This window comes from Gopherus flavomarginatus, chromosome 3 (genome assembly GCF_025201925.1).
Source record: "Gopherus flavomarginatus isolate rGopFla2 chromosome 3, rGopFla2.mat.asm, whole genome shotgun sequence".
NCBI classification, from domain to species: Eukaryota; Metazoa; Chordata; order Testudines; family Testudinidae; genus Gopherus; species Gopherus flavomarginatus.
The window spans coordinates 1465385-1486364 of record NC_066619.1 but is presented as its reverse complement, the minus strand read 5'-3'; the positions used below and the strand labels follow the sequence as shown (position 1 = coordinate 1486364).

General features: G+C 63.0%; 2 protein-coding genes across 9 annotated transcripts in view; one reads left to right on the top strand and one right to left on the bottom strand.

Annotated features, from left to right (window-relative positions):
* Positions 1-481: 481 nt before the first annotated feature.
* On the top strand, positions 482-5908 carry LOC127046517 (uncharacterized). Of its 5 annotated transcripts, none has more exons than XM_050943665.1 (8): positions 482-496; positions 1045-1444; positions 2664-2741; positions 3612-3662; positions 3745-3792; positions 3886-3948; positions 4405-4554; positions 5425-5908. In XM_050943665.1, exons 2-8 carry the CDS (start codon positions 1108-1110, stop codon positions 5790-5792), a joined length of 1095 nt encoding a protein of 364 aa, XP_050799622.1. In that variant the 5' UTR covers positions 482-496; positions 1045-1107; the 3' UTR covers positions 5793-5908. The 5 variants fall into 5 exon arrangements, with proteins under 5 accessions (XP_050799622.1, XP_050799621.1, XP_050799623.1 ...); XM_050943664.1 differs by having other exon boundaries at positions 1042-1444; XM_050943666.1 differs by lacking the exon at positions 482-496 and adding an exon at positions 530-561 and having other exon boundaries at positions 3757-3792.
* Positions 5909-10099: 4191 nt separating this feature from the next.
* Positions 10100-20980, bottom strand: part of LOC127046522 (beta-1,3-galactosyltransferase 5-like) — an 89825-nt gene continuing 78944 nt past the window's right edge. The window contains exons 1-2 of one of the 4 annotated variants that reach the window (XM_050943676.1): positions 15708-15757; positions 10100-12800 (exon numbers count right to left, since the gene is read on the bottom strand). In XM_050943676.1, coding sequence (XP_050799633.1) covers positions 11182-12216 — 1035 coding nt within the window. In that variant the 5' untranslated portion in view covers positions 12217-12800; positions 15708-15757 and the 3' untranslated portion in view covers positions 10100-11181. Of the gene's footprint in view, positions 12801-13689; positions 13915-14940; positions 15147-15707; positions 15758-20980 lie in introns of those variants that run through there. The other 3 variants (XM_050943679.1, XM_050943678.1, XM_050943677.1) reach the window with 3 other exon arrangements.

Genomic DNA, 20980 nt, shown 5'->3' with positions numbered 1-20980 from the left:
ATCCCCCCCCATCTGTTTGTCTCCTATCCATCCACCCGTTGATCCCCATGTCTAGCCACCTCCCAGTGTATGTAGCTATCAATCCATTGTGCCGTCCCCGTGTATATCCATCCATCATCTGTCCCTCACTCTCCACCATCTGGCCATTCCCAGATCTGTCTGCCCCCGTCCATCTGTCCGCCCATTCCCAGATCTGTCTGCCCCCGTCCATCTGTCCGCCCATTCCCAGATCTGTCTGCCCCTGTATCTATCCACCCGTCTGCCCCTTATCTACCTGTCCCCCTATCCGCCTGTCCGCCCGCACCGTCCCGCCTCCCGAGCCCAGCTCTCTGCACCCCCGGCTGTGGGGGGATGGCGGGGCGGGGCGGGGAAGGACCCACCGGCCCGGGGCCGCCCCGGGACTACGTTTCCCAGCGCCCCGCGCTCGGGCCGCGCCGAGCCGCACATGCTCGGTGCCCGGGGCGAGCGGCGGAGGCGGAGCGGGACCGGCCGGGAGGTGGGTGGCGCCCCGGGCTGCGGGCCCGGCCGGCGGCTGCAGTGGGCTCCGCGGGCGGCGCTCGGGTGCGGGGCGGGTCACTGCGATGGGGCAGCCTGGGGGTCGGGTCCAGGTCCTTGCGATGGGTCAGTTCGGGGGGTCAGGGCCCCATCATAGAGCATCCCAGCCACCTGTGTACTGTGGCCTAGGGGGCAATGGGGTGTCCCGGAGGGGGCTGGGTCCCTACGGTGGGGCAGCCCAGCCAGCCTGGGGATCCAGTGGGGGGGGTCCCTGCAATGGGGCAGCCCAGCCAGCCTGGGACTCCAGTGGGGGGAAGGGGTCCCTGCGGTGGGGCGGCCCCCCCAGCCTGGGGATCCAGTGGAGGGAAGGGGTCCCTGCGGTGGAGTGGCCCAGCCAGCCTGGGACTCCAGTGGGGGGCAGTCCCTGCACTAGGGCGGCCCAGCCAGCCTGGGGATCCAGTGGGGGTACGGGGGGTCCCTGCGATGAGGTTGGGGCAGGGCTTGTACTCTCCCCACCAGCTGCCTGAAGGGCGTCTCTTGTCTCAGCAGGTGCCCTTCCCGAGGACCCCCGCGCAGCGCAGGGGTTGGCACCCAGACCCCAACCTGTGAACGATGCCCAGGGGACGAGCCTGGACCCAGCAAGAGATCAGCTGCCTCCTGGCTCTCATCAAGGGCTCCGGGGAGGTGACGCTCCTGATGGCCTCCACGTCTCGGCCCAACGAGGCCCTGTGGCGGGAGATCTCCCAGGGGCTGGCAGCTGCTGGCTACAGCCGCAACGTGGCGCAGTGCCGCTCCAAGTGGAAGGCGCTCAAGCAGGCCTTCTACTCGGAGTGGGAGACCTGCCGGCAGGCCGGCGGCCACTCGCCACACTTGCCCCCGCACTACAAGACCATAAAAAAGATCTGGAAGGCGGCAGGACGACCCGTCTTTGGGGAGCGGCGCCTCCCAGGTAGGGGGCCCTGGGCCCGTTACCAGCGGACCCTTGTTGCTGGGCGTTAGGGGTGCTGGAACGGGGAGGCCAGGAGGCCAAGGCTCTCCCACTTTTTAACATCCATAAGGGCAAGTGGCAGGGGAATGGGGCGGAGAGGAGCGAGCCGGGGGTAAGGGGCAGCATGGGGGCAGGGCTGTGGTTCTGGTGTCCGTGGGCTCCCCCACTTTTAGGGACCTTAGAATCATAGAATATCAGGGTTGGGAGGGACCTCAGGAGGTGTCTAGTCCATCCCTCTGCTCAAAGCAGGACCAACCCCAACTAAATCATCCCAGCCAGGGCTTTAGCAAGCCGGGCCTTAAAAACCTTCTGCCACTTAGCAGCCACGGTCGCTGCAGGAATGGCCTCTCTGCATCTCCAAGGTGCCGGGCTGCGGTCTCTCCTGTCCCGGGGCAGGGGGTGTCCTGGGGCCATCGTGCACAGGCTGAGAATGGAGGCTGACGCTGGCACAGGTGTGCGGCAGGACCGTTACTCCCTGGCTGCGGTTTCCATTGCCAGGCGACTTTGCTGGCTCAGTCGTTCCCTGCCCTGGGCTGAGCCACCCTTTCTTTCCAGAGCTGGTGAAGTTACCTCCCGAGAAGCAGAGGCCACGGCTCGAGGCCCAGCCTCCATCCTCACCAGGTACCCGTGGGGCAGGGGAGATGGGGCGTTGCCCGTTGTGACATGGCGGGACATGGGGATGCCATAGGGCAGCAGGGCTGTGTCCTGCCCCCGTCCTGGAGCAGCGCCAGCACCTGAGGGGCAGGGGACAGTAATACTAAGCCAGGGAAGGGGCTCTTGTTCCTCCCCTCCCCGCAGGGTGTTCCCTCTCTGCCATCCCCCCCCAGCCCCAAGCATGTTCTTGGCTCCTGCACCCCCAACCCGTTCTGCCAGCCCCCCTGCTGTGCTCTACCCCACACTCCTGCGGTGCTGGCCCTTTGCTCTAGCTCATTTGGGTAGTGTGGGCCCTGAGCCAAGCATGCTGCTCTGTGTGGCTGGGGCCCGCCCCGCGAATGGTGCCCGTAGCTCCGTTTGGCTGGTTCACTGGCTCTTGTGTTCAGAGGTGGTGCTGATCCAGCAGGCAGGGCGCTGCCTGGGAGCCCGTAGCTGCTCCTGGAAGATGAGTGTGTCATGCCGCATGGGTCTTTCCTCCCAGCCTGCTCCCACTGCACTGTGATGCCCTTTCTTTTCCCATGTGCAGGGCATGTCCTCCACCCGGAAATCCCGAGCAGGCCACCGTCTGCACTGGGGCAGTGCACCAAGAGCGAGCTGGGGAGCCGTAAGTACCGCGCGGCCCGCCAGGCTCCTGGGAAACGGAGCCCGGCCTTATGGAGCAGGACAGCAGGGAATGGAAACCTTGGGGCCTGCCTGGCTCAGGACTCTGGCTCCAGGCCGCCCCGGGGAGGGAGGGGGGACTGACTCTGGGGTGTGTGGAACGGGATATGGGGCCATTTCACTTTAAGGGGCGCTGGCTTGATCTGGCCCCAGGGGGGTAGTAAGTAACCGAGTAGTAACATCAGATGGGGGAGGGTGAGTCCATGTCACAAGACGACCATGCAGCTGCCCCCTAGAATGAAGCAGCAGGTCGCCCGCGTCAGAGGCGCCAGGAGCAGCTGTCTGGGGCTGGGAAATGATGGTGGTGCCATGTCTGTTGTTTGGCCTGACTCAGTGCTCCAACAGGGGGCACTGTGCTCTTGGAGCGACAAGACAGTCCTTGCAAGAGGCATACCATAGAGGTCTTGGCCCTTAAAGATCCCACCACACTTCTCACAAGTCAGGGCATGAACCCTGCTGTCCCGGCTAGATTCCATATTGGATAATTACATTCTGTCTCCCTAAATTCCCCCTGCAGTTTCAAGTGGATTTGGGATTCTCCTTCACTTCCTGTCCTAAACTGTTGTGTAGCGTTGCTGTGTGCTGTTAAACAGCTGCTACGTTCCACCCCAGAGGTGGCTGCATTACAGTGGTGGGTGAGTGACTCCTGCTTTTGTATATAGCTTGTAAAATGCTTGAGACCCTGCAGGGCTCTGTGGAGCTGTGAGTAGGGCGTCAGCCTGCAAGGCTGGCTGCAGCAAGGGTTCCAGACCCTGTACTGGTTGTGTTCTCTCTGCAGCCCCCTTCAGGCCAGGTGTCTCATCTCTCCCAGCAGCTCACATGGCCAAGGCATCCCAGGTGCAGACAGCTCCCTCTCCTGTACCAAGACAGACTTTCTTTACACTCCTTTGCCCAGTAAACTCCCAGCTCCATGAGTAGAGGGTGCTATGACCTTAATTCTATTCTAGTTCTCGTTGCAGACGCCGGGCCCCCGTTCGCTCCCCTCCCCACCTTTGGTAAGTATACCACTGCCTGCTCCGCAATCTTTTGCTCACACCTGGGACCGGGATGGCACCACCTCTTACACGCAGCCTCTGCTCTCCTTGCAGACTATCACCCGGCCTTCACTGCCTCCCCACCCATGAAGCAGGAGAGTGCGGAACGGGAGGCTGGTAAGAGACCCCGCTGCTTCTCCCCATGTGCTCTGGCTGGGCGGGGTGCTGGGGCCGGCGCCTGGCATCTGGCTCCTACCCGGGGTGGGGTTAGGTGTCGAGCCCGTGGCCACTTGCTGGTGGTGGCTCAACTGGGATTTGGGGCTGCCAGACCCAGCTAGTGAGGGCTGCGCGCCTTGGAGCTGTGTGAGCCGCTGGGCTCTGCCCTTCGCCTTGCAGCTGCACTTGGTGGCCCTTTGGTGCCACGTGGCTGGCTGATCACACGGCGGGTGACTGTGTGAGACCCAGTGGCTGAGGCTGCTTTGGAGCCAGTGGCTGTTGGCTAGTGAGTAGCTGGCCTTGGGGTCAGTGGGGCTGGAGGGGGGCTTGTTGAGCAGGGGTCGGGGGCCTGACTAAGGGAGACTTGCTCTCTCCCCATGTGGAATGGTGCTTGCGCTCTCTCTGCGAACTGCACAGACTCTCCTGTGGCGTGCCAGGCGCCCGCAGGGCAGGCGGCAGGGGAGCAGGTGCTGCCAGTCACCGTTGGAGACCAGGGCTCACCTGGGACAACACCTGGCGGTGAGCACCCCGTGCTGGGTGACCAGGCCTCGGCTACAGACCTACAAGGTACGGTTCCCCTGCCACACCCATCCCACTGGCCCCCACCCCAGCCCTGAGCCGGCCACGCCCTGTGGGCACCTGGTGCTGGTTCATCTGAGCCCTGAGCGGCTGTGCAATTAGGAGCCACTGTCTGTGCTGTGCCCACCCCAGCGGGCATCTCTGGCCCTTTGCTCCAGTTTGGCCACCTTGGTACTGTCCAGGGCCATTCCCATGTGCAGCGAGTTGGCTGGGACTCAGTCTAGTAGAGACCCGGCATCACTGTGAGCGCTGACTTCCCCGGCACAAACCAGAGAGGCCCCCAAGACTGGGCTGTAGCCCCGTCCCTGCCCCCAGGGCACTTCTCCCACTAGCCCCCGCCACGCCTGTTGCAGGAGCAGGGCTGGGCCGCGCTGCTCCTTCTCCCGGGATCTGGATGGAAGGGAACCTCGATGCTGGTGGGGAGGGGTGCAGTGGAGGGTTGTCTATGCTGCCCCTCAGTGTTGTCAGGGAGAGGCATGGCAATCTACGTGCTAACCCCTGGGGTTAACAGGATGGGGGTCTGCTTCTTACCCCATGGTGCTGGTGGGGGGGCTTGCCCTGTGGCGCTGATGGGGGAGGGATGCGGGGGGGGTGTTGCCCTGTGGCACTGCTGGGGGAGGGATGCAGGGGGTCTGCCCCCTGGCGCTGCTGAGGGAGGGATGCGGGGGGTCTGCCCCCTGGCGCTGCTGGGGGAGGGATGCGGGGGGGGGGTTGCCCTGTGGCACTGCTGGGGGAGGGATGCGGGGGGTCTGCCCCCTGGTGCTGCTGGGGGAGGGATGCGGGGGGGGCTGCCCCGTGGCACTGCTGGGGGAGGGATGCGGGGCTCGGCACGCTCACCCTGGTGCCGTCTCGTTGCAGGCCCCAGCGTGGTGAGCCTGCTGCAGAGCATGCAGCAGCTCCTGGTGCAGATCCTCCACACCTCGCAGCAGCAGCAGGTGCTGCTGGAGAGCCTGGCCAGCGACACTGTCTCCCACCTCCACCTCATCTCCGACAACCTGGTGCAGGTGGGTGAGACCCTGCACGAGTTGCTGCTCCAGGCTCACGCCCGCTCCGCCGATCTGCCCACCCCACTCAGCCACTACCCCAGCCACACACCCCCCCTTCTGCCCATGGTGCCCCACTGGCCCTGTACCCCCAACCCCCCTCCCAATTCCCCCTACCACAAAGAGGAGCCTGTGGTGTCATCTGCCTCCAGATTCCAGCCCCACCAGCTGGCCCCCCCGTGAAAGCCCCTGCAGAGACTCGGTGCACACAGCAGGGGGCTGTGGGGGTGCCTACCCCTTTGTAAACGTGGACAGTGGTGGAGGATTTTACAGAGCTTTCTAGCAAAGACCCTGAGATATTTTGGACATTTTTATTTTTTTTAATAAAATAAAGGGTTTTTTTAAACTAGTAAAAATAATTATCCCCCCCCCCCCGCCCTGTGGGATCCTCTGCCCTTTCTCCCTCAAGAGGAAAGCGCTTAAGCCAGAGCAGTGAGAGGAGCCTTCTCCATCTGACATCAGCAGGCTTGGTCCCAGCCACTCCCATGGTGCCCCATCTCCAGGGGCACGAGGGAGAGAAGCCAGGCCAGGCTGGAAAGGGAGAGGTCCCAGCCCGAGCAGCGCATCGAGGGGAGGGCAGCCCAGCACGGGACCGTGTGGCCCTGGGGACAGGAGCCTGCAGCTCCAGAGAGGCTGGCTAAAGCACTGGCCTGGGTCTTGACTCTCCTTGGGGCCAGAGGAGCAGGAATTTATCGGAACACTAAACTAGCCTGCCAAGGGCAGGGCTGCTGAGGTGAGCGGCCCCGGGGCAGGCAAGGGGAAAGCACCCTTGTAGCTGGGCCATCCCTGGCATGGCAGCTCCTTGGCAGAGGCCTGTAGCAAAGCAGCTGCCCAGGAGCCCTCGCTGTGGGCTCTGTCCTCACGCTGCCCCCAGCCTTGCCTCAGCCCGTCACAGCCCCTGCTTGTCCATGTGCCAGGACCTAGGGAACTCAGGGATGCAGCTGGGCTCACAGAGAGCCCCCTACACTCCTGGAGAGGAGCATGGGGCCAGGCAGGAGAAGCCAGGCCAAAGCTCCCAGGGGTGGCATTTCAGTCAGGCAAGAATGACCCCAGCCCCCTAAAAAGCACTTCTCCCATTGGCAGCTCTTGGTAACCTTTATTGCAGGAGAAAGCCCCAGTGAAAGGCAGCTGTTAGCTACCATCTCCCTCCAACAGCTCTGTCCCTTCGACCCTTCAGAGAAAACAGCATCTAGCACTGCCTGCGGCCCTCCTGCTGCCCGGACTGTGGCTGACACAGACCGGCCCCTCGCTCGCTCGGCAGCTCTGTGCCGAGTGACCAGGCCCACCCCGAGGGAAGCCGTGTGGCTAGGAATGTTTGATCCCGCCAGGAGTAGCTGCACCCGACTTCCTGGCAGAGGGGGAATGGGTTGTTTGTACAGTACCTCACGCTCGGGGTCCTGGGCCGCAACCAAGGGGCTACAGTAATGCAAGAGCTCTAGGCCTTAGGGTCCGGCTCTGAGCAGACTGCAGCCCAGGTGGGAGCAGCACACCCAGCTGGCAAAGCACCAGGGTTGAATTGTGTTTCCATCCCCCACTTTTCCCTACAACTTACTGGGCCCCAAGTTCATCAGTAAGGCTGGGAGGCAGAATGAGGCAGGTCCCGTCCCCCTAGCAAGGGGACCCCAGCTGCACAATAGTGGCAAAAGCAGGAGGTAATGCTGTTGGGCAGTGGTAGGGCTGGGGACCATGGGGCAGGCTGAGCTGGTGTGGGTTTGGCACCTGCTGCTGGGATGTCTCATAGACTCCAGGACTGGAAGGGACCTCGAGAGGTCATCGAGTCCAGTCCCCTGCCCTCATGGCAGGACCAAATATTGTCTAGACCATCCCTGATAGACATTTATCTAACCTACTCTTAAATATCTCCAGATGGAGATTCCACAACTTCCCTAGGCAATCTATTCCAGTGTTTAACTACCCTGACAGTTAGGAACTTTTTCCGAATGTCCAACCTAAATCTCCCTTTCTGCAGTTTAAGCCCATTGCTTCTTGTTCTATCATTGGAGGCTAAGGTGAACAAGTTTTCTCCCTCCTCCTGATGACACCCTTTTAGATACCTGAAAACTGCTATCATGTCCCCTCTCAGTCTTCTCTTTTCCAAACTAAACAAACCCAATTCCTTCAGCCTTCCTTCATAGGTCATGTTCTCAAGACCTTTAATCATTCTTGTTGCTCTTCTCTGGACCCTCTCCAATTTCTCCACATCTTTCTTGAAATGTGGTGCCCAGAACTGGACACAATACTCCAGCTGAGACCTGACCAGCACAGAGTAAAGCGGAAGAATGACTTCTCGTGTCTTGTTTACAACACACCTGTTAATGCATACCAGAATCATGTTTGCTTTTTTTGCAACAGTATCACACTGTTGACTCATATTAAGCTTGTGGTCTACTATGACCCCTAGATCTCTTTCTGCCATACTCCTTCCTAGACAGTCTCCTCCCATTCTGTATGTGTGAAACTGATTGTTCCTTCCTAAGTGGAGCACTTTGCATTTATCTTTATTGAACTTCATTCTGTTTACCTCAGACCATTTCTCCAATTTGTCCAGATCATTTTGAATTTTGACCCTGTCCTCTTAAGCAGTTGCAATCCCTCCCAGTTTGGTATCGTCCGCAAACTTAATAAGCGTACTTTCTATGCCAACATCTAAATCGTCGATGAAGATATTGAACAGAACTGGTCCCAAAACAGACCCCTGCGGAACCCCACTTGTTATACCTTTCCAGCAGGATTGGGAGCCATTAACAACTACTCTCTGAGTACGGTTATCCAGCCAGTTATGCACCCACCTTATAGTAGCCCCATCTAAATTGTACTTTCCTAGCTTATCTATAAGAATATCATGCGAGACCGTATCAAATGCCTTACTAAAGTCTAGGTATATCACATCCACCGCTTCTCCCTTATCCACAAGGCTTGTTATCCTATCAAAGAACGCTATCAGATTAGTTTGACACGATTTGTTCTTTACAAATCCATGCTGGCTATTCCCTATCATCTTACCACCTTCCAAGTGTTTGCAGATGATTTGTTTAATTACCTGCTCCATTATCTTCCCTGGCACAGAAGTTAAACTAACTGGTCTGTAGTTTCCTGGGTTGTTTTTATTTCCCTTTTTATAGATGGGCACTATATTTGCCCCCTTCCAGTCTTCTGGAATCTCCCCCGTCTCCCATGATTTCCCAAAGATAATAGCTAGAGGCTCAGATACCTCTTCTATTAACTCCTTGAGTATTCTAGGATGCATTTCATCAGGCCCTGGTGACTTGCAGGCATCTAACTTTTCTAAGTGATTTTTTACTTGCTCTTTTTTTATTTTATCTTCTAAACCTACCCTCTTCCCGTAAGCGTTCACTATATTAGACATTCCTTCAGACTTCTCAGTGAAGACCGAAACAAAGAAGTCATTAAGCATCTCTGCCATTTCCAAGTCTCCCGTTACTGTTTCCCCCTCCTTACTGAGCAGTGGGCCTACCCTGTCCTTGGTCTTCCTCTTGCTTCTAATGTATTGATAAAAAGTCTTCTTGTTTCCCTTTATTCCCATAGCTAGTTTGAGCTGATTTTGTGCCTTTGCCTTTCTAATCTTGCCTTGTCAGTAACACTGATTGAGTACTGAGCCCTAGAGCAGGGAGCTCTCCTCCCTGGGCCAGAGGGGAGCCTTTCTAGGCACTGTGGGGCAGGGATCAGGCCCCATGGGCTAGCTCACTCTTCAGGCTAACTAGCCATAGCCTCCCTGTGCCCACGGGGCAGGAGGCCAGTGCCATGACCAGCTTCCTCTCCCCAGCTGGCTGCTACCGGGCAGTGCTGAAGGAGGTGGGCCTGGTGAGTGCTGGTTTGTAAAAGCAGCTATTTCCACTGCAGTAGCACCCTGCACAGGGCTCGTTGGAGGAGAGCACCTTGATATGTGAGATCAGGGGGAGTTTGGCTTCACCCCCTGCCTGGGGAAGGGAAACTGAGGCAGAGAGCAGGGATGTGACTTGCCAAGGGTCACTCTGAGCCCCAGCCTTTACTTAATACTGTTTTGTAGTAGTAGAAGCTGCATAGATTAACCCTTTCCTAGTGTCCTTTCAGTCTGGAAAGTGCTCCAGGCTTGTGAGAACAACAGACCCCAGTATGCACTGCTCAGGAAAGCGAATACCATTTACAGCTGCCATACATCATTAGCACCCATGGGGCCTGGCAGCCTGGCCCAGGTGCTGGTGAAGTGCAGGCCACCCTGGGCCTTCCCTCAGCAGGATGCAGCATGAGAAGGTGCAGTTAGTTTTGCTAGTGCTACTGCATCAAGCACAGATAAATCCTGTCCCATCCCCCTACCCTGGGAAGGTGATAGAGAGGGGGGGGAAAAACAGCATCACTCCCTGCAAGGGTGCTGGGCTACCGTAGTGTTTTCCAGCCTCACCAGCAGCACTAGTGATGCTGCTGCTTTGGTAAGTCACACATCCAGCAACCCCCCTTCATAAGGCAGCACGGGAGAGCCTCGGCCGGGGGAGGGCTGGAGACTGGGCATAAGGAGAGTCCTCTTCCGGAGGCAGAGGCCAGCCCCACTCCCACCTGTCAGCTGCAAGGCTCACCATGCCCTGCGCCCCAGGGCACTGTAGTGTTAGAGGCAGCCAAGTCCTGGTGACCTGGCACCTTCCAACTTAGCTCAGCTCAGGGCTGTCAGCAACTGGCCAGCAACTGAAGCAGCCAGCAGCCAGCCTGTGGGCTACAGATCCTAACATGCCACGATGCATCTGGATGGCAGGAGCCTCAGGCAGGCATGACATACCGAGACCGTGAGTCCCTCTGTATTGATGTTTGGCCCCTCCCACACCACTTTTCAAAGCCCTACAGACAGGGCCGGCGCTTCCATTTAGGCGACTAGGTGGTCGCCTAGTGCGCCAGGATTTGGGGGGGGGGGGCGCGGTTGGCATTTTGCCGTTCTCGGCAGCAATTCGGTGGCGGGGGGTCCTTCCATGTTCCTGGTTTTTGGCGGCAATTCTGCGGCGGGTCCTCACTCACTCCAGGACCCACCACTGAAGTGCCCCAAAGACCAGGAGCACGGAAGGACCGCCCCCCCGCCACAGAATTGCTGCCGCCGTCCAGGAGCGCAGAAGAACCCCTGCCTAGGGCACCAAAAACCCTGGCACCACCCCTGCCTACAGACATGAACCAATTAATCTCCACAGGCTCTAGGAGCTGAGTCAAATAGTTATTCCCACTTTACAAGTGGGGAAACTGAGGCACAGGATCGGTCAGTTACTGGCCTGAGGTTAGTAGCAGAGCTGAGACTCCCACTCCAGAGCTCCTGACTCCCAGCCCCAACCTCGTGTTTCTGTGGCGAGTAAGATGCTGCCTGCCAGGCAATCCAGACAGGGCCATTTCACTCTCTGGAAGCCCGTAACAATGGAAGGGTAAGACAGCTGGGGTGCCTGGCAAGAGTGTATCGCAGGGGCTGACCATGACTCCCACCCCAGTGCCTGGGATGGGGCTTGGGGGGATTAAACTGAGCACCAGTTGTATAACCTCCTCAGACTGTGCTACAGGCATGAGGTTGCCAGGTCCCTTGCCAGCCCTCCTGGCAGACAGTGGCTCACTTCCACCTGGTGACCTCCAGGCTGTCGTGGCAGGCACTCCGAGCCTGCAGCATGCTCCCCTTGGCCACCTCCTGCTCATGTGGGCTCAGGTGATGAATCACCATCAGGTAGCGGTAGTTACACACCCGCCACCTCACATTGTGCTTGGCGAAGCGCGCGCTGGATTTCACCTGGATCCCAGCCCTCTCAGCCAAGATGCCCACGTAGGCATCTTCCACCGGGATGGGGTGGACATGTTCTGCTGCCCACAGGATCCGCTCAACGGCATCCAGAGACAGGATGTAGCCGATGCCACTGGCATACGGCGGGTATTCGTCTAGGTGGTAGTCTTGCCTGGAGACATACCATTTGCTGGAAGGCTCTCTGATGACCTGCCGCTTCTCCCGGGAGAAGAGGGATCCTGCATACAGGCCCGTCTTAATAGTGTTGTGCTCCAACAGGAACTCCGGCAGCCGGTCTGTGTTGACGAAGCAGTCGTCATCCGTCTTTAGAATGTAGCTGGGCCGGCACCGCTCAGCCACCCACTTAAACCCATGCATGACCTTCAGGGTGAGGTTCCGATAGGTGTCCTGATAATTCCCAATCAGGATGTCCCCAAACTCCTGCTGCTCTCTCTGGATGCCCTGGGCTACCCCAATGTCTGCAGACTGGCCGACTAAGAACACGGACTGCCATTGGGGTGCTCTCGGTCCCTCGTGGGCAGCCCAGGTTCTCCTGATCACTTGCCTGGGCTCTGAATTCCCTGGGGCTGAAGTCACGAGGATCAGGAGCAGCTGTCCAGGCTCACAGTGAGGATCTGTGTGAGAGCTGGTGAACAGAGATGGAAAGTCCACCCCTCTCTGGACAGCTTCGATGGCCCCAAAGCGAGACCTTCTGGGCAGCTTCCCTTGGAAGATGGGGAAGCGACTGGAAAGCTGCCATCTCTTCTGGACGTCAGCTGTCATGACCAGCAGGCACCAGAGCAGGATGAGTGAGAGAAGGCCACTGACACACATCAGCCCTTTTAAGCCCCACGGATGCATCAGTGCCATGGGAGATGGAAACAACAGGCATCGTAAGCACCACAGCTCCAACAATTACACCAGCCCTGCCTGGCTAGGGAGAGAAGACAAGGCAGGGAGGGAATTCCTCAGCACCATGCATCCCTCCTGCAGCGAGCCTGCGCAAGAGCCAGTGAAGCACATGGAAGAGGCTTTACTTAGCAGGGTCTCATGCATTCGCTGCACCAGAGGGTAGGTGTGATGGAAAGGTCATCTGGAACACGCATGGGCAAAGCAGTCAGAAAGGACACAGCGATCCAGCTATTGCAGGGGGGGCAGGACACACGGCTCACACCAAGTCTGGATCATTGCTGTTCAGTGACTACGGGCTCCTTTCATGCTGGGCTGCGGAGCCTGATCTGACTGGAGAAGGCAAACCAACTCTCACTGTGATTCCTGGGCCCTGAATAGTTCTGAGTGGATTCAGTGCAAATCACATGGATGCTATAGGGACTGCAGCTGATGGTCTCCCCCTTGGCTGGGACTAGAGAGCTTTGAAAGAATTTCAGGAGGTCCAGTTACTCCTTGTAGTGTCTTGTTCTGGGCTTTGTCCCACTGCACTCTGGCTTTGCTTCCTGAGAGAGAGAGAGAGGGGAAATCAAACTCCTGAGACTGGAGACCTTGCGTTCCCAGGCAGAAGAGACTGCATCTTCAGGTCAATAGTTACTACAAGCCCCAGATACTATAATGGACGAAAGATTCTCCAGCCCTAGCCAGAGTGAGATCAGAAGTGGGAGAATTCAGCCAGAGACGCTCCAAGGGATCCCCCTCACCACAACTCTTCTCAGAGTTCTCTGGTAACTGTAGTAATAAATAAGTAATCACCCCTTCCCTCCTTCTGTCTGAGGAGCTCAAAGCACTTTACTAACACTAACTGTCATGTTCCTTTGGTAAGAGGGACAGGATTGTCACTCTGACTTTACAGATGGGGAAACTGAGGCACTGAGCGAGGCCAGGACTGACCTGAGTTTACATGGCGAATCTGTTCCATTAGCCATTTCTAAGCTTTCAAGAGCAAGGAATACAAAGTGACTGTCTCCCACTCCTGGGCTTTAGTCACAAGCCCAAACAAGGGGCTTGTCACTTGCAAAAGGTGCACGAGGCCCATTGTGACAGGATGTCAGAGAAGGTCAAGACCAGGAATGTGGAGTCCAGTTGTTTTATGAGAAAGGGATCCTGAGCTCAGTCACATGGGAAGGGAAGGAACCAGTCCCCCTCCAGGCACTGTCTTGCCAAAGCCACAATGGGATCTGCCTCCTCCCACTCCAGCATGGCTGTTTGGGTGGGACAGTGCAACCATATGGAGGCTGCACTGTTGTTGGGAGGTCTGGCCTGATTGTTGTCTGGGCCCCTGTGTCACAGAGTCCCCAGGCGATGCTCTGGAACTGCTCCCCACAAAGCCAGGCTGGACTTTGGGGATCCTCTTCTCCCTCGGAGCAGACTGTTTTCAGGCAAGAAGCTCACACGGCTTCACCTCCTGGGTCTCTCCTTGGAGCATTCAGCATCCTCTGCCCCTCCATGTGCTTCCCACAGCAAGCCCGCCTCAGTGGGGTCCTGGGGAAGCCACCGGGTCCTGCCCCCCCACTTTGCAGTCAGACGTGACTCTCAGCCAGCCAGTAACACAGAGGTTTATTAGATGACAGGAACAGGGTCTAAAACAGAGCTTGTAGATACAGAGAACTGGACCCCTCAGCCAGGTCCATTCTGGGGGGCAGTGAGCCAGACCCCTACATCTGCACTTCACTCCTCGTCCCCAGCCAGCTCCAGACTAACAACCCCCTCCAGCCCCTCCTCTCTGCTCAGCCCCTTTCCCGGGCCAGGAGGTCACCTGATCTCTGTCTCCAACACCTTCAGCTGGCACCTTTGCAGAGAAGGGGCCCAGGCCATCAGTTGCTAGGAGATGAGTGTCAGGCATTTAGATGCACTGGCCCCTTGCTCTGTAGCAATCACACACCCTTATTCCACCACCTAGATACTTAAGAACTGCACAGGGGACACTGAGGCACCAACACAGTATTCAGAGCAAACATTAAGAACATTCCCAGTTCGTCACACCCTGCACTGCTGCCCTTCAAGTAGCACCTGCATACAGGTCTCCCATATTGCCCCTTACACCGGGGAGGCGTTTGCAGTAGACATGCACAAAACCACCTCATTGCCTCCTGCAAATGCTCCTTTGTTAGATGCCTTGCACACTTGGCAATGTGGGCTACTGGCGTAGAGAGCCCACAGCTGTCATGCTCACCAGTACCATCTGTTTCGTTATGCTCCCATAGAACTCTGCCTGTGGCTTGTTGTATTCCTGAGACTGCAAGCTCTTCGGGGCATAAGCCACCTTCTTGCTCTGTCTCTACTGTGCCTAGCACCAGGGGTCCTGCTCCAACACTAGGGCTCCCCACTGAGCAGTTCTGTTGCTCTTCTCTGAGCTCCCCAGAAGAAAGAATTTCTCTGGTGTTAAGGTGGGCAGAGTGGACAGCAACAGTCCATGGGTGGTCATGCGAGAGCCAGCATCAGTTCTGTGGGGATGCCTTAGCGGCCAAAGATTTGGAGCAGTCACATCAAATTGGGAACACCTGTCTCATTTCCTACCCACTCTCACTGCTGGGTTTCTCTCAGCTATGCTGAGTTGCTGGGATTATCTTCCCCTGGATGGCTCTCCAGAGCCCTGACTCCCTTGCCCTCCCTCCCACCTACCCTCTCGCAGGCGTCACTCACCTGTTTGCTCTCCGCATCTCGGGTGTTACAGGAAATGGCTTTACAGGTGAGGACTCCCCCAGACTCACCCCGTGCCCCCCTCTGGGCTCAGCCCCTGTCTGGCGGTGGGCTGCAGCAGAGTCACTGCAGGAAGCCCTCCCGGCCCCGCCCTGCTCTGTGGCTAGCTACTGGGGCTGGTGCCTCAGGCCCTGGGCTTGGCGAGACTGTCACAGGGTTGGTGCAAGGGAGGAGTATCCCCAGCACCACTGCCCCCTGGCCCAGCCCCTGCCCCACAACCTGTTCTTAGTCCTCCCTCCCTTGGCCCTCCCCAACACATTCCCCGGCCCAGCCCCTGCCTTTGCAGCACCCTTAACCCCTGCAGCCTCAGCCCCAACCCCCTGCTCGTCCCTCCCCCGCACCCCAGCCCCTGCTCGGCCCTTTGCAGCACCCCTGACCCCCCAACCTCAGCCCCAACCCCCTGCTTGTCCCTCCCCCGCACCCCAGCCCCTGCTCGGCCCTTTGCAGCACCCCTGACCCCTAACCCCTGCAGCCTCAGCCCCAACCCCCTGCTTGTCCCTCCCCCGCACCCCTCCCCCCCGCGGCCCAGCCCCTGCTTGGCACCCCTCCCCCGGCCCAGCCCCTGCCTTTGCAGCACCCCTGACCGCCCCATCCCCCCTTGGCCCTCCCCCCGCTCTCCATCGCGCCCGGCTGCAGGTTCGCGGGGGGGGGGTGGAAGGAGACGGGGTCTTTCCAGGGGGGGGGGGTCACTCGGTCTCCGCGTTACTTACGGGACACGCTCCCCGACCAACCTTTGCTCCAGCTCGAGTGACTGACAGCGCTGGCGACAGCCAATGGGGGCTCGGCGGGCAGGGGATGGGCGGAGCCGGAGGGAGACCAGACCAATCCTGAGGGATACTGAGGGGGCCGGGCTGGATAGGGCGTGGTCTCTGAGTCTGGACCAATCCAAGGAGAGTCCGAGGAGGAGGGGCTGGACCACTCCGAGGTGGAGCCAACGCTATGGGGCGGGGTCAGAGTATCCCGGGCCAATCCAGGGAGGTGTTCTTGGAAGTGGGCGGGGCCCAAAGAAGGGAGGATCAGATTACCCAATCCGGATGAAAAGGGCGGGCCCGTGCGCTTCAGACTCATTAAGGCCAAAGTGGGAGGAGCTTTGAGATTGCCGCGGCCGTGGCCAATCAGAGAGCGGGCCGGGAAGCAGAGGGGACGGGGCGCTAACCCGCCGCGAGTGGTGAGGCGGCGCTCGCGACGCAGCGGGTCTCGCTGGCCGTTGGGGGCGGGGCCGGGCCGGCTGAGGGGAGCGCGGGGCCCCCCGGGCTGTGTGGGTTGGGCCCCGCCCCACCCCCTGCCCGCAGGCTCCTGAGGGGGCTCCGGCCCCGCCCCCTGCCCGGGGCTTGGCGGGATCCGCGAGCAGGTGCCCGAGGGGATCCGGCCCTCCCCAAGCCGGCTGAGGAGCGGGCAGAGTCACGGGCTGGGGGGGGCCTCAGGGGGCGTCTGGTCCAACCCCTGCTCAAAGCAGGACCAACCCCAGCTCGGCCCGCCCGGCCCGGCCCGGCCCGCCTGCCAAGGCTCGGGGGGGGGAGATCCGGGGGGCAGGTCCTGGGCTGGGGATTGGGGTGCAGGAGGGGGTGAGGGGTGCAGGCTCCGGGCCGGGGCAGGGGGTGCGTGTGCAGGAGGGGGTGAGGGGTGCAGGCTCCGGGGCGGGGGGGTGGGTGTGCAGGAGGGGGTGAGGGGTGCAGGCTCCAGGCTCGGGCAGGGGGTGGGTGTGCAGGAGGGGGTGAGGGGTGCAGGCTCCAGGCTCGGGCAGGGGGTGGGTGTGCAGGAGGGGGTGAGGGGTGCAGGCTCCGGGCCGGGGCAGGGGGGTGGGTGTGCAGGACGGGGTGAGGGGTGCAGGCTCCAGGCTGGGGCGGGGCGTGGGTGTGCAGGAGGGGGTGAGGGGTGCAGGCTCCAGGCCGGGGCAGGGGGTGGGTGTGCAGGAGGGGGTGAGGGGTGCAGGCTCCAGGCCGGGGCAGGGGGTGGGTGTGCAGGAGGGGGTGAGGGGTGCAGGCTCCAGGCCGGGGCGGGGGGGTGGGTGTGCAGGAGGGGGTGAGGGGTGCAGGCTCCAGGCTGGGGCAGGGGGTGGGTGTGCAGGAGGGGGTGAGGGCTGCAGGCTCCAGGCCGGGGCAGGGGGTGGGTGTGCAGGAGGGGGTGAGGGGTGCAGGCTCCAGGCCGGGGCAGGGGGGTGGGTGTGCAGGAGGGGGTGAGGGGTGCAGGCTCCGGGGCAGGGGGTGGGTGTGCAGGAGGGGGTGAGGGGTGCAGGCTCCGGGCCGGGGCAGGGGGTGGGTGTGCAGGAGGGGGTGAGGGGTGCAGGCTCCGGGCCGGGGCAGGGGGTGGGTGTGCAGGAGGGGGTGAGGGGTGCAGGCTCCGGGCCGGGGCAGGGGGGTGGGTGTGCAGGACGGGGTGAGGGGTGCAGGCTCCAGGCCGGGGCAGGGGGTGGGTGTGCAGGAGGGGGTGAGGGGTGCAGGCTCCAGGCTGGGGCGGGGCGTGGGTGTGCAGGAGGGGGTGGGGGGTGCAGGCTCCGGGCCAGGGCAGGGGGGGTGGGTGTGCAGGAGGGGGTGAGGGGTGCAGGCTCCGGGCCGGGGCAGGGGGTGTGTGTGCAGGAGGGGGTGAGGGGTGCAGGCTCCGGGGCAGGGGGGTTCGTGTGCAGGAGGGGGTGAGGGGTGCAGGCTCCGGGGCGGGGGGTGGGTGTGCAGGAGGGGGTGAGGGGTGCAGGCTCCAGGCCGGGGCAGGGGGTGGGTGTGCAGGAGGGGGTGAGGGGTGCAGGCTCCAGGCCGGGGCGGGGGGGGGGGTGTGCAGGAGGGGGTGAGGGGTGCAGGCTCCAGGCCGGGGCAGGGGGTGGGTGTGCAGGAGGGGGTGAGGGGTGCAGGCTCCGGGCCGGGGCAGGGGGGTGGGTGTGCAGGAGGGGGTGAGGGGTGCAGGCTCCAGGCCGGGGCGGGGGGGTGGGTGTGCAGGAGGGGGTGAGGGGTGCAGGCTCCGGGGCGGGGGGTGGGTGTGCAGGAGGGGGTGAGGGGTGCAAGCTCCAGGCCGGGGCGGGGGGGTGGGTGTGCAGGAGGGGGTGAGGGTTGCAGGCTCCGGGCCGGGGCAGGGGGTGGGTGTGCAGGAGGGGGTGAGGGGTGCAGGCTCCAGGCCGGGGCAGGGGGTGGGTGTGCAGGAGGGGGTGAGGGGTGCAGGCTCCAGGCCGGGGCGGGGGGGTGGGTGTGCAGGAGGGGGTGAGGGGTGCAGGCTCCGGGCCGGGGCAGGGGGTGTGTGTGCAGGAGGGGGTGAGGGGTGCAGGCTCCGGGGCAGGGGGGTTCGTGTGCAGGAGGGGGTGAGGGGTGCAGGCTCCGGGGCGGGGGGTGGGTGTGCAGGAGGGGGTGAGGGGTGCAGGCTCCAGGCCGGGGCAGGGGGTGGGTGTGCAGGAGGGGGTGAGGGTTGCAGGCTCCGGGCCGGGGCAGGGGGTGGGTGTGCAGGAGGGGGTGAGGGGTGCAGGCTCCAGGCCGGGGCAGGGGGTGGGTGTGCAGGAGGGGGTGAGGGGTGCAGGCTCCAGGCCGGGGCGGGGGGGGTGGGTGTGCAGGAGGGGGTGAGGGGTGCAGGCTCCGGGCCGGGGCGGGGGGGTGGGTGTGCAGGAGGGGGTGAGGGTTGCAGGCTCCAGGCCGGGGCAGGGGGGTGGGTGTGCAGGAGGGGGTGAGGGGTGCAGGCTCCAGGCCGAGGCAGGGGGGTGGGTGTGCAGGAGGGGGTGAGGGGTGCAGGCTCCGGGCCGGGGCAGGGGGGTGGGTGTGCAGGAGGGGGTGAGGGGTGCAGGCTCCAGGCCGGGGCAGGGGGTGGGTGTGCAGGAGGGGGTGAGGGGTGCAGGCTCCAGGCCGGGGCAGGGGGTGGGTATGCAGGAGGGGGTGAGGGGTGCAGGCTCCAGGCCGGGGCGGGGGGTGGGTGTGCAGGAGGGGGTGAGGGGTGCAGGCTCCGGGGCGGGGGGGTGGGTGTGCAGGAGGGGGTGAGGGGTGCAGGCTCCGGGCCGGGGCAGGGGGTGCGTGTGCAGGAGGGGGTGAGGGGTGCAGGCTCCGGGCCAGGGCAGGGGGGGGGGGTGTGCAGGAGGGGGTGCTGGGTGCAGGCTCCGGGCCGGGGCAGGGGGTGTGTGTGCAGGAGGGGGTGAGGGGTGCAGGCTCCGGGGCAGGGGGGTTCGTGTGCAGGAGGGGGTGAGGGGTGCAGGCTCCGGGGCGGGGGGGGGGTGTGCTGGCGGGGGTGAGGGGTGCAGGCTCCAGGCCGGGGCAGGGGGTGGGTGTGCAGGAGGGGGTGAGGGGTGCAGGCTCCGGGCCGGGGCAGGGGGGTGGGTGTGCAGGAGGGGGTGAGGGGTGCAGGCTCCAGGCCGGGGCAGGGGGTGGGTGTGCAGGAGGGGGTGAGGGGTGCAGGCTCCAGGCCGGGGCAGGGGGTGGGTATGCAGGAGGGGGTGAGGGGTGCAGGCTCCAGGCCGGGGCGGGGAGTGGGTGTGCAGGAGGGGGTGAGGGGTGCAGGCTCCGGGGCGGGGGGGTGGGTGTGCAGGAGGGGGTGAGGGGTGCAGGCTCCGGGCCGGGGCAGGGGGTGCGTGTGCAGGAGGGGGGTGAGGGGTGCAGGCTCCGGGCCAGGGCAGGGGGGGTGGGTGTGCAGGAGGGGGTGCTGGGTGCAGGCTCCGGGCCGGGGCAGGGGGTGTGTGTGCAGGAGGGGGTGAGGGGTGCAGGCTCCGGGGCAGGGGGGTTCGTGTGCAGGAGGTGGTGAGGGGTGCAGGCTCCGGGGCGGGGGGTGGGTGTGCAGGAGGGGGTGAGGGGTGCAGGCTCCAGGCCGGGGCAGGGGGTGGGTGTGCAGGAGGGGGTGAGGGTTGCAGGCTCCGGGCCGGGGCAGGGGGTGGGTGTGCAGGAGGGGGTGAGGGGTGCAGGCTCCGGGCCGGGGCAGGGGGTGGGTGTGCAGGAGGGGGTGAGGGGTGCAGGCTCCAGGCCGGGGCGGGGGGGTGGGTGTGCAGGAGGGGGTGGGGGGTGCAGGCTCCAGGCCGGGGCAGGGGGGGGGTGTGCAGGAGGGGGTGAGGGGTGCAGGCTCCAGGCCGGGGCAGGGGGTGGGTGTGCAGGAGGGGGTGGGGGGTGCAGGCTCCAGGCCGGGGCAGGGGGTGGGTGTGCAGGAGGGGGTGAGGGGTGCAGGCTCCGGGGCGGGGGGGTGGGTGTGCAGGAGGGGGTGAGGGGTGCAGGCTCCGGGCCGGGGCAGGGGGTGCGTGTGCAGGAGGGGGTGAGGGGTGCAGGCTCCGGGGCGGGGGGGTGGGTGTGCAGGAGGGGGTGAGGGGTGCAGGCTCCGGGCCAGGGCAGGGGGGGTGGGTGTGCAGGAGGGGGTGCTGGGTGCAGGCTCCGGGCCGGGGCAGGGGGGTGGGTGTGCAGGAGGGGGTGAGGGGTGCAGGCTCCGGGCCGGGGCAGGGGGTGTGTGTGCAGGAGGGGGTGAGGGGTGCAGGCTCCGGGGCAGGGGGGGGGTGTGCAGGAGGGGGTGAGGGGTGCAGGCTCCGGGCCGGGGCAGGGGGGGTGGGTGTGCAGGAGGGGGTGAGGGGTGCAGGCTCCGGGCAGGGGGTGGGTGTGCAGGAGGGGGTGAGGGGTGCAGGCTCCAGGCCGGGGCAGGGGGGGTGGGTGTGCAGGAGGGGGTGAGGGGTGCAGGCTCCAGGCTGGGGCAGGGGGTGGGTGTGCAGGAGGGGGTGAGGGGTGTAGGCTCCGGGCAGGGGGGTGGGTGTGCAGGAGGGGGTGAGGGGTGCAGGCTCCAGGCTGGGGCAGGGGGTGGGTGTGCAGGAGGGGGTGAGGGTTGCAGGCTCCGGGCCGGGGCAGGGGGTGGGTGTGCAGGAGGGGGTGAGGGGTGCAGGCTCCAGGCCGGGGCAGGGGGTGGGTGTGCAGGAGGGGGTGAGGGGTGCAGGCTCCAGGCCGGGGCGGGGGGGTGGGTGTGCAGGAGGGGGTGAGGGGTGCAGGCTCCGGGCCGGGGCAGGGGGTGGGTGTGCAGGAGGGGGTGAGGGGTGCAGGCTCCAGGCCAGGGCGGG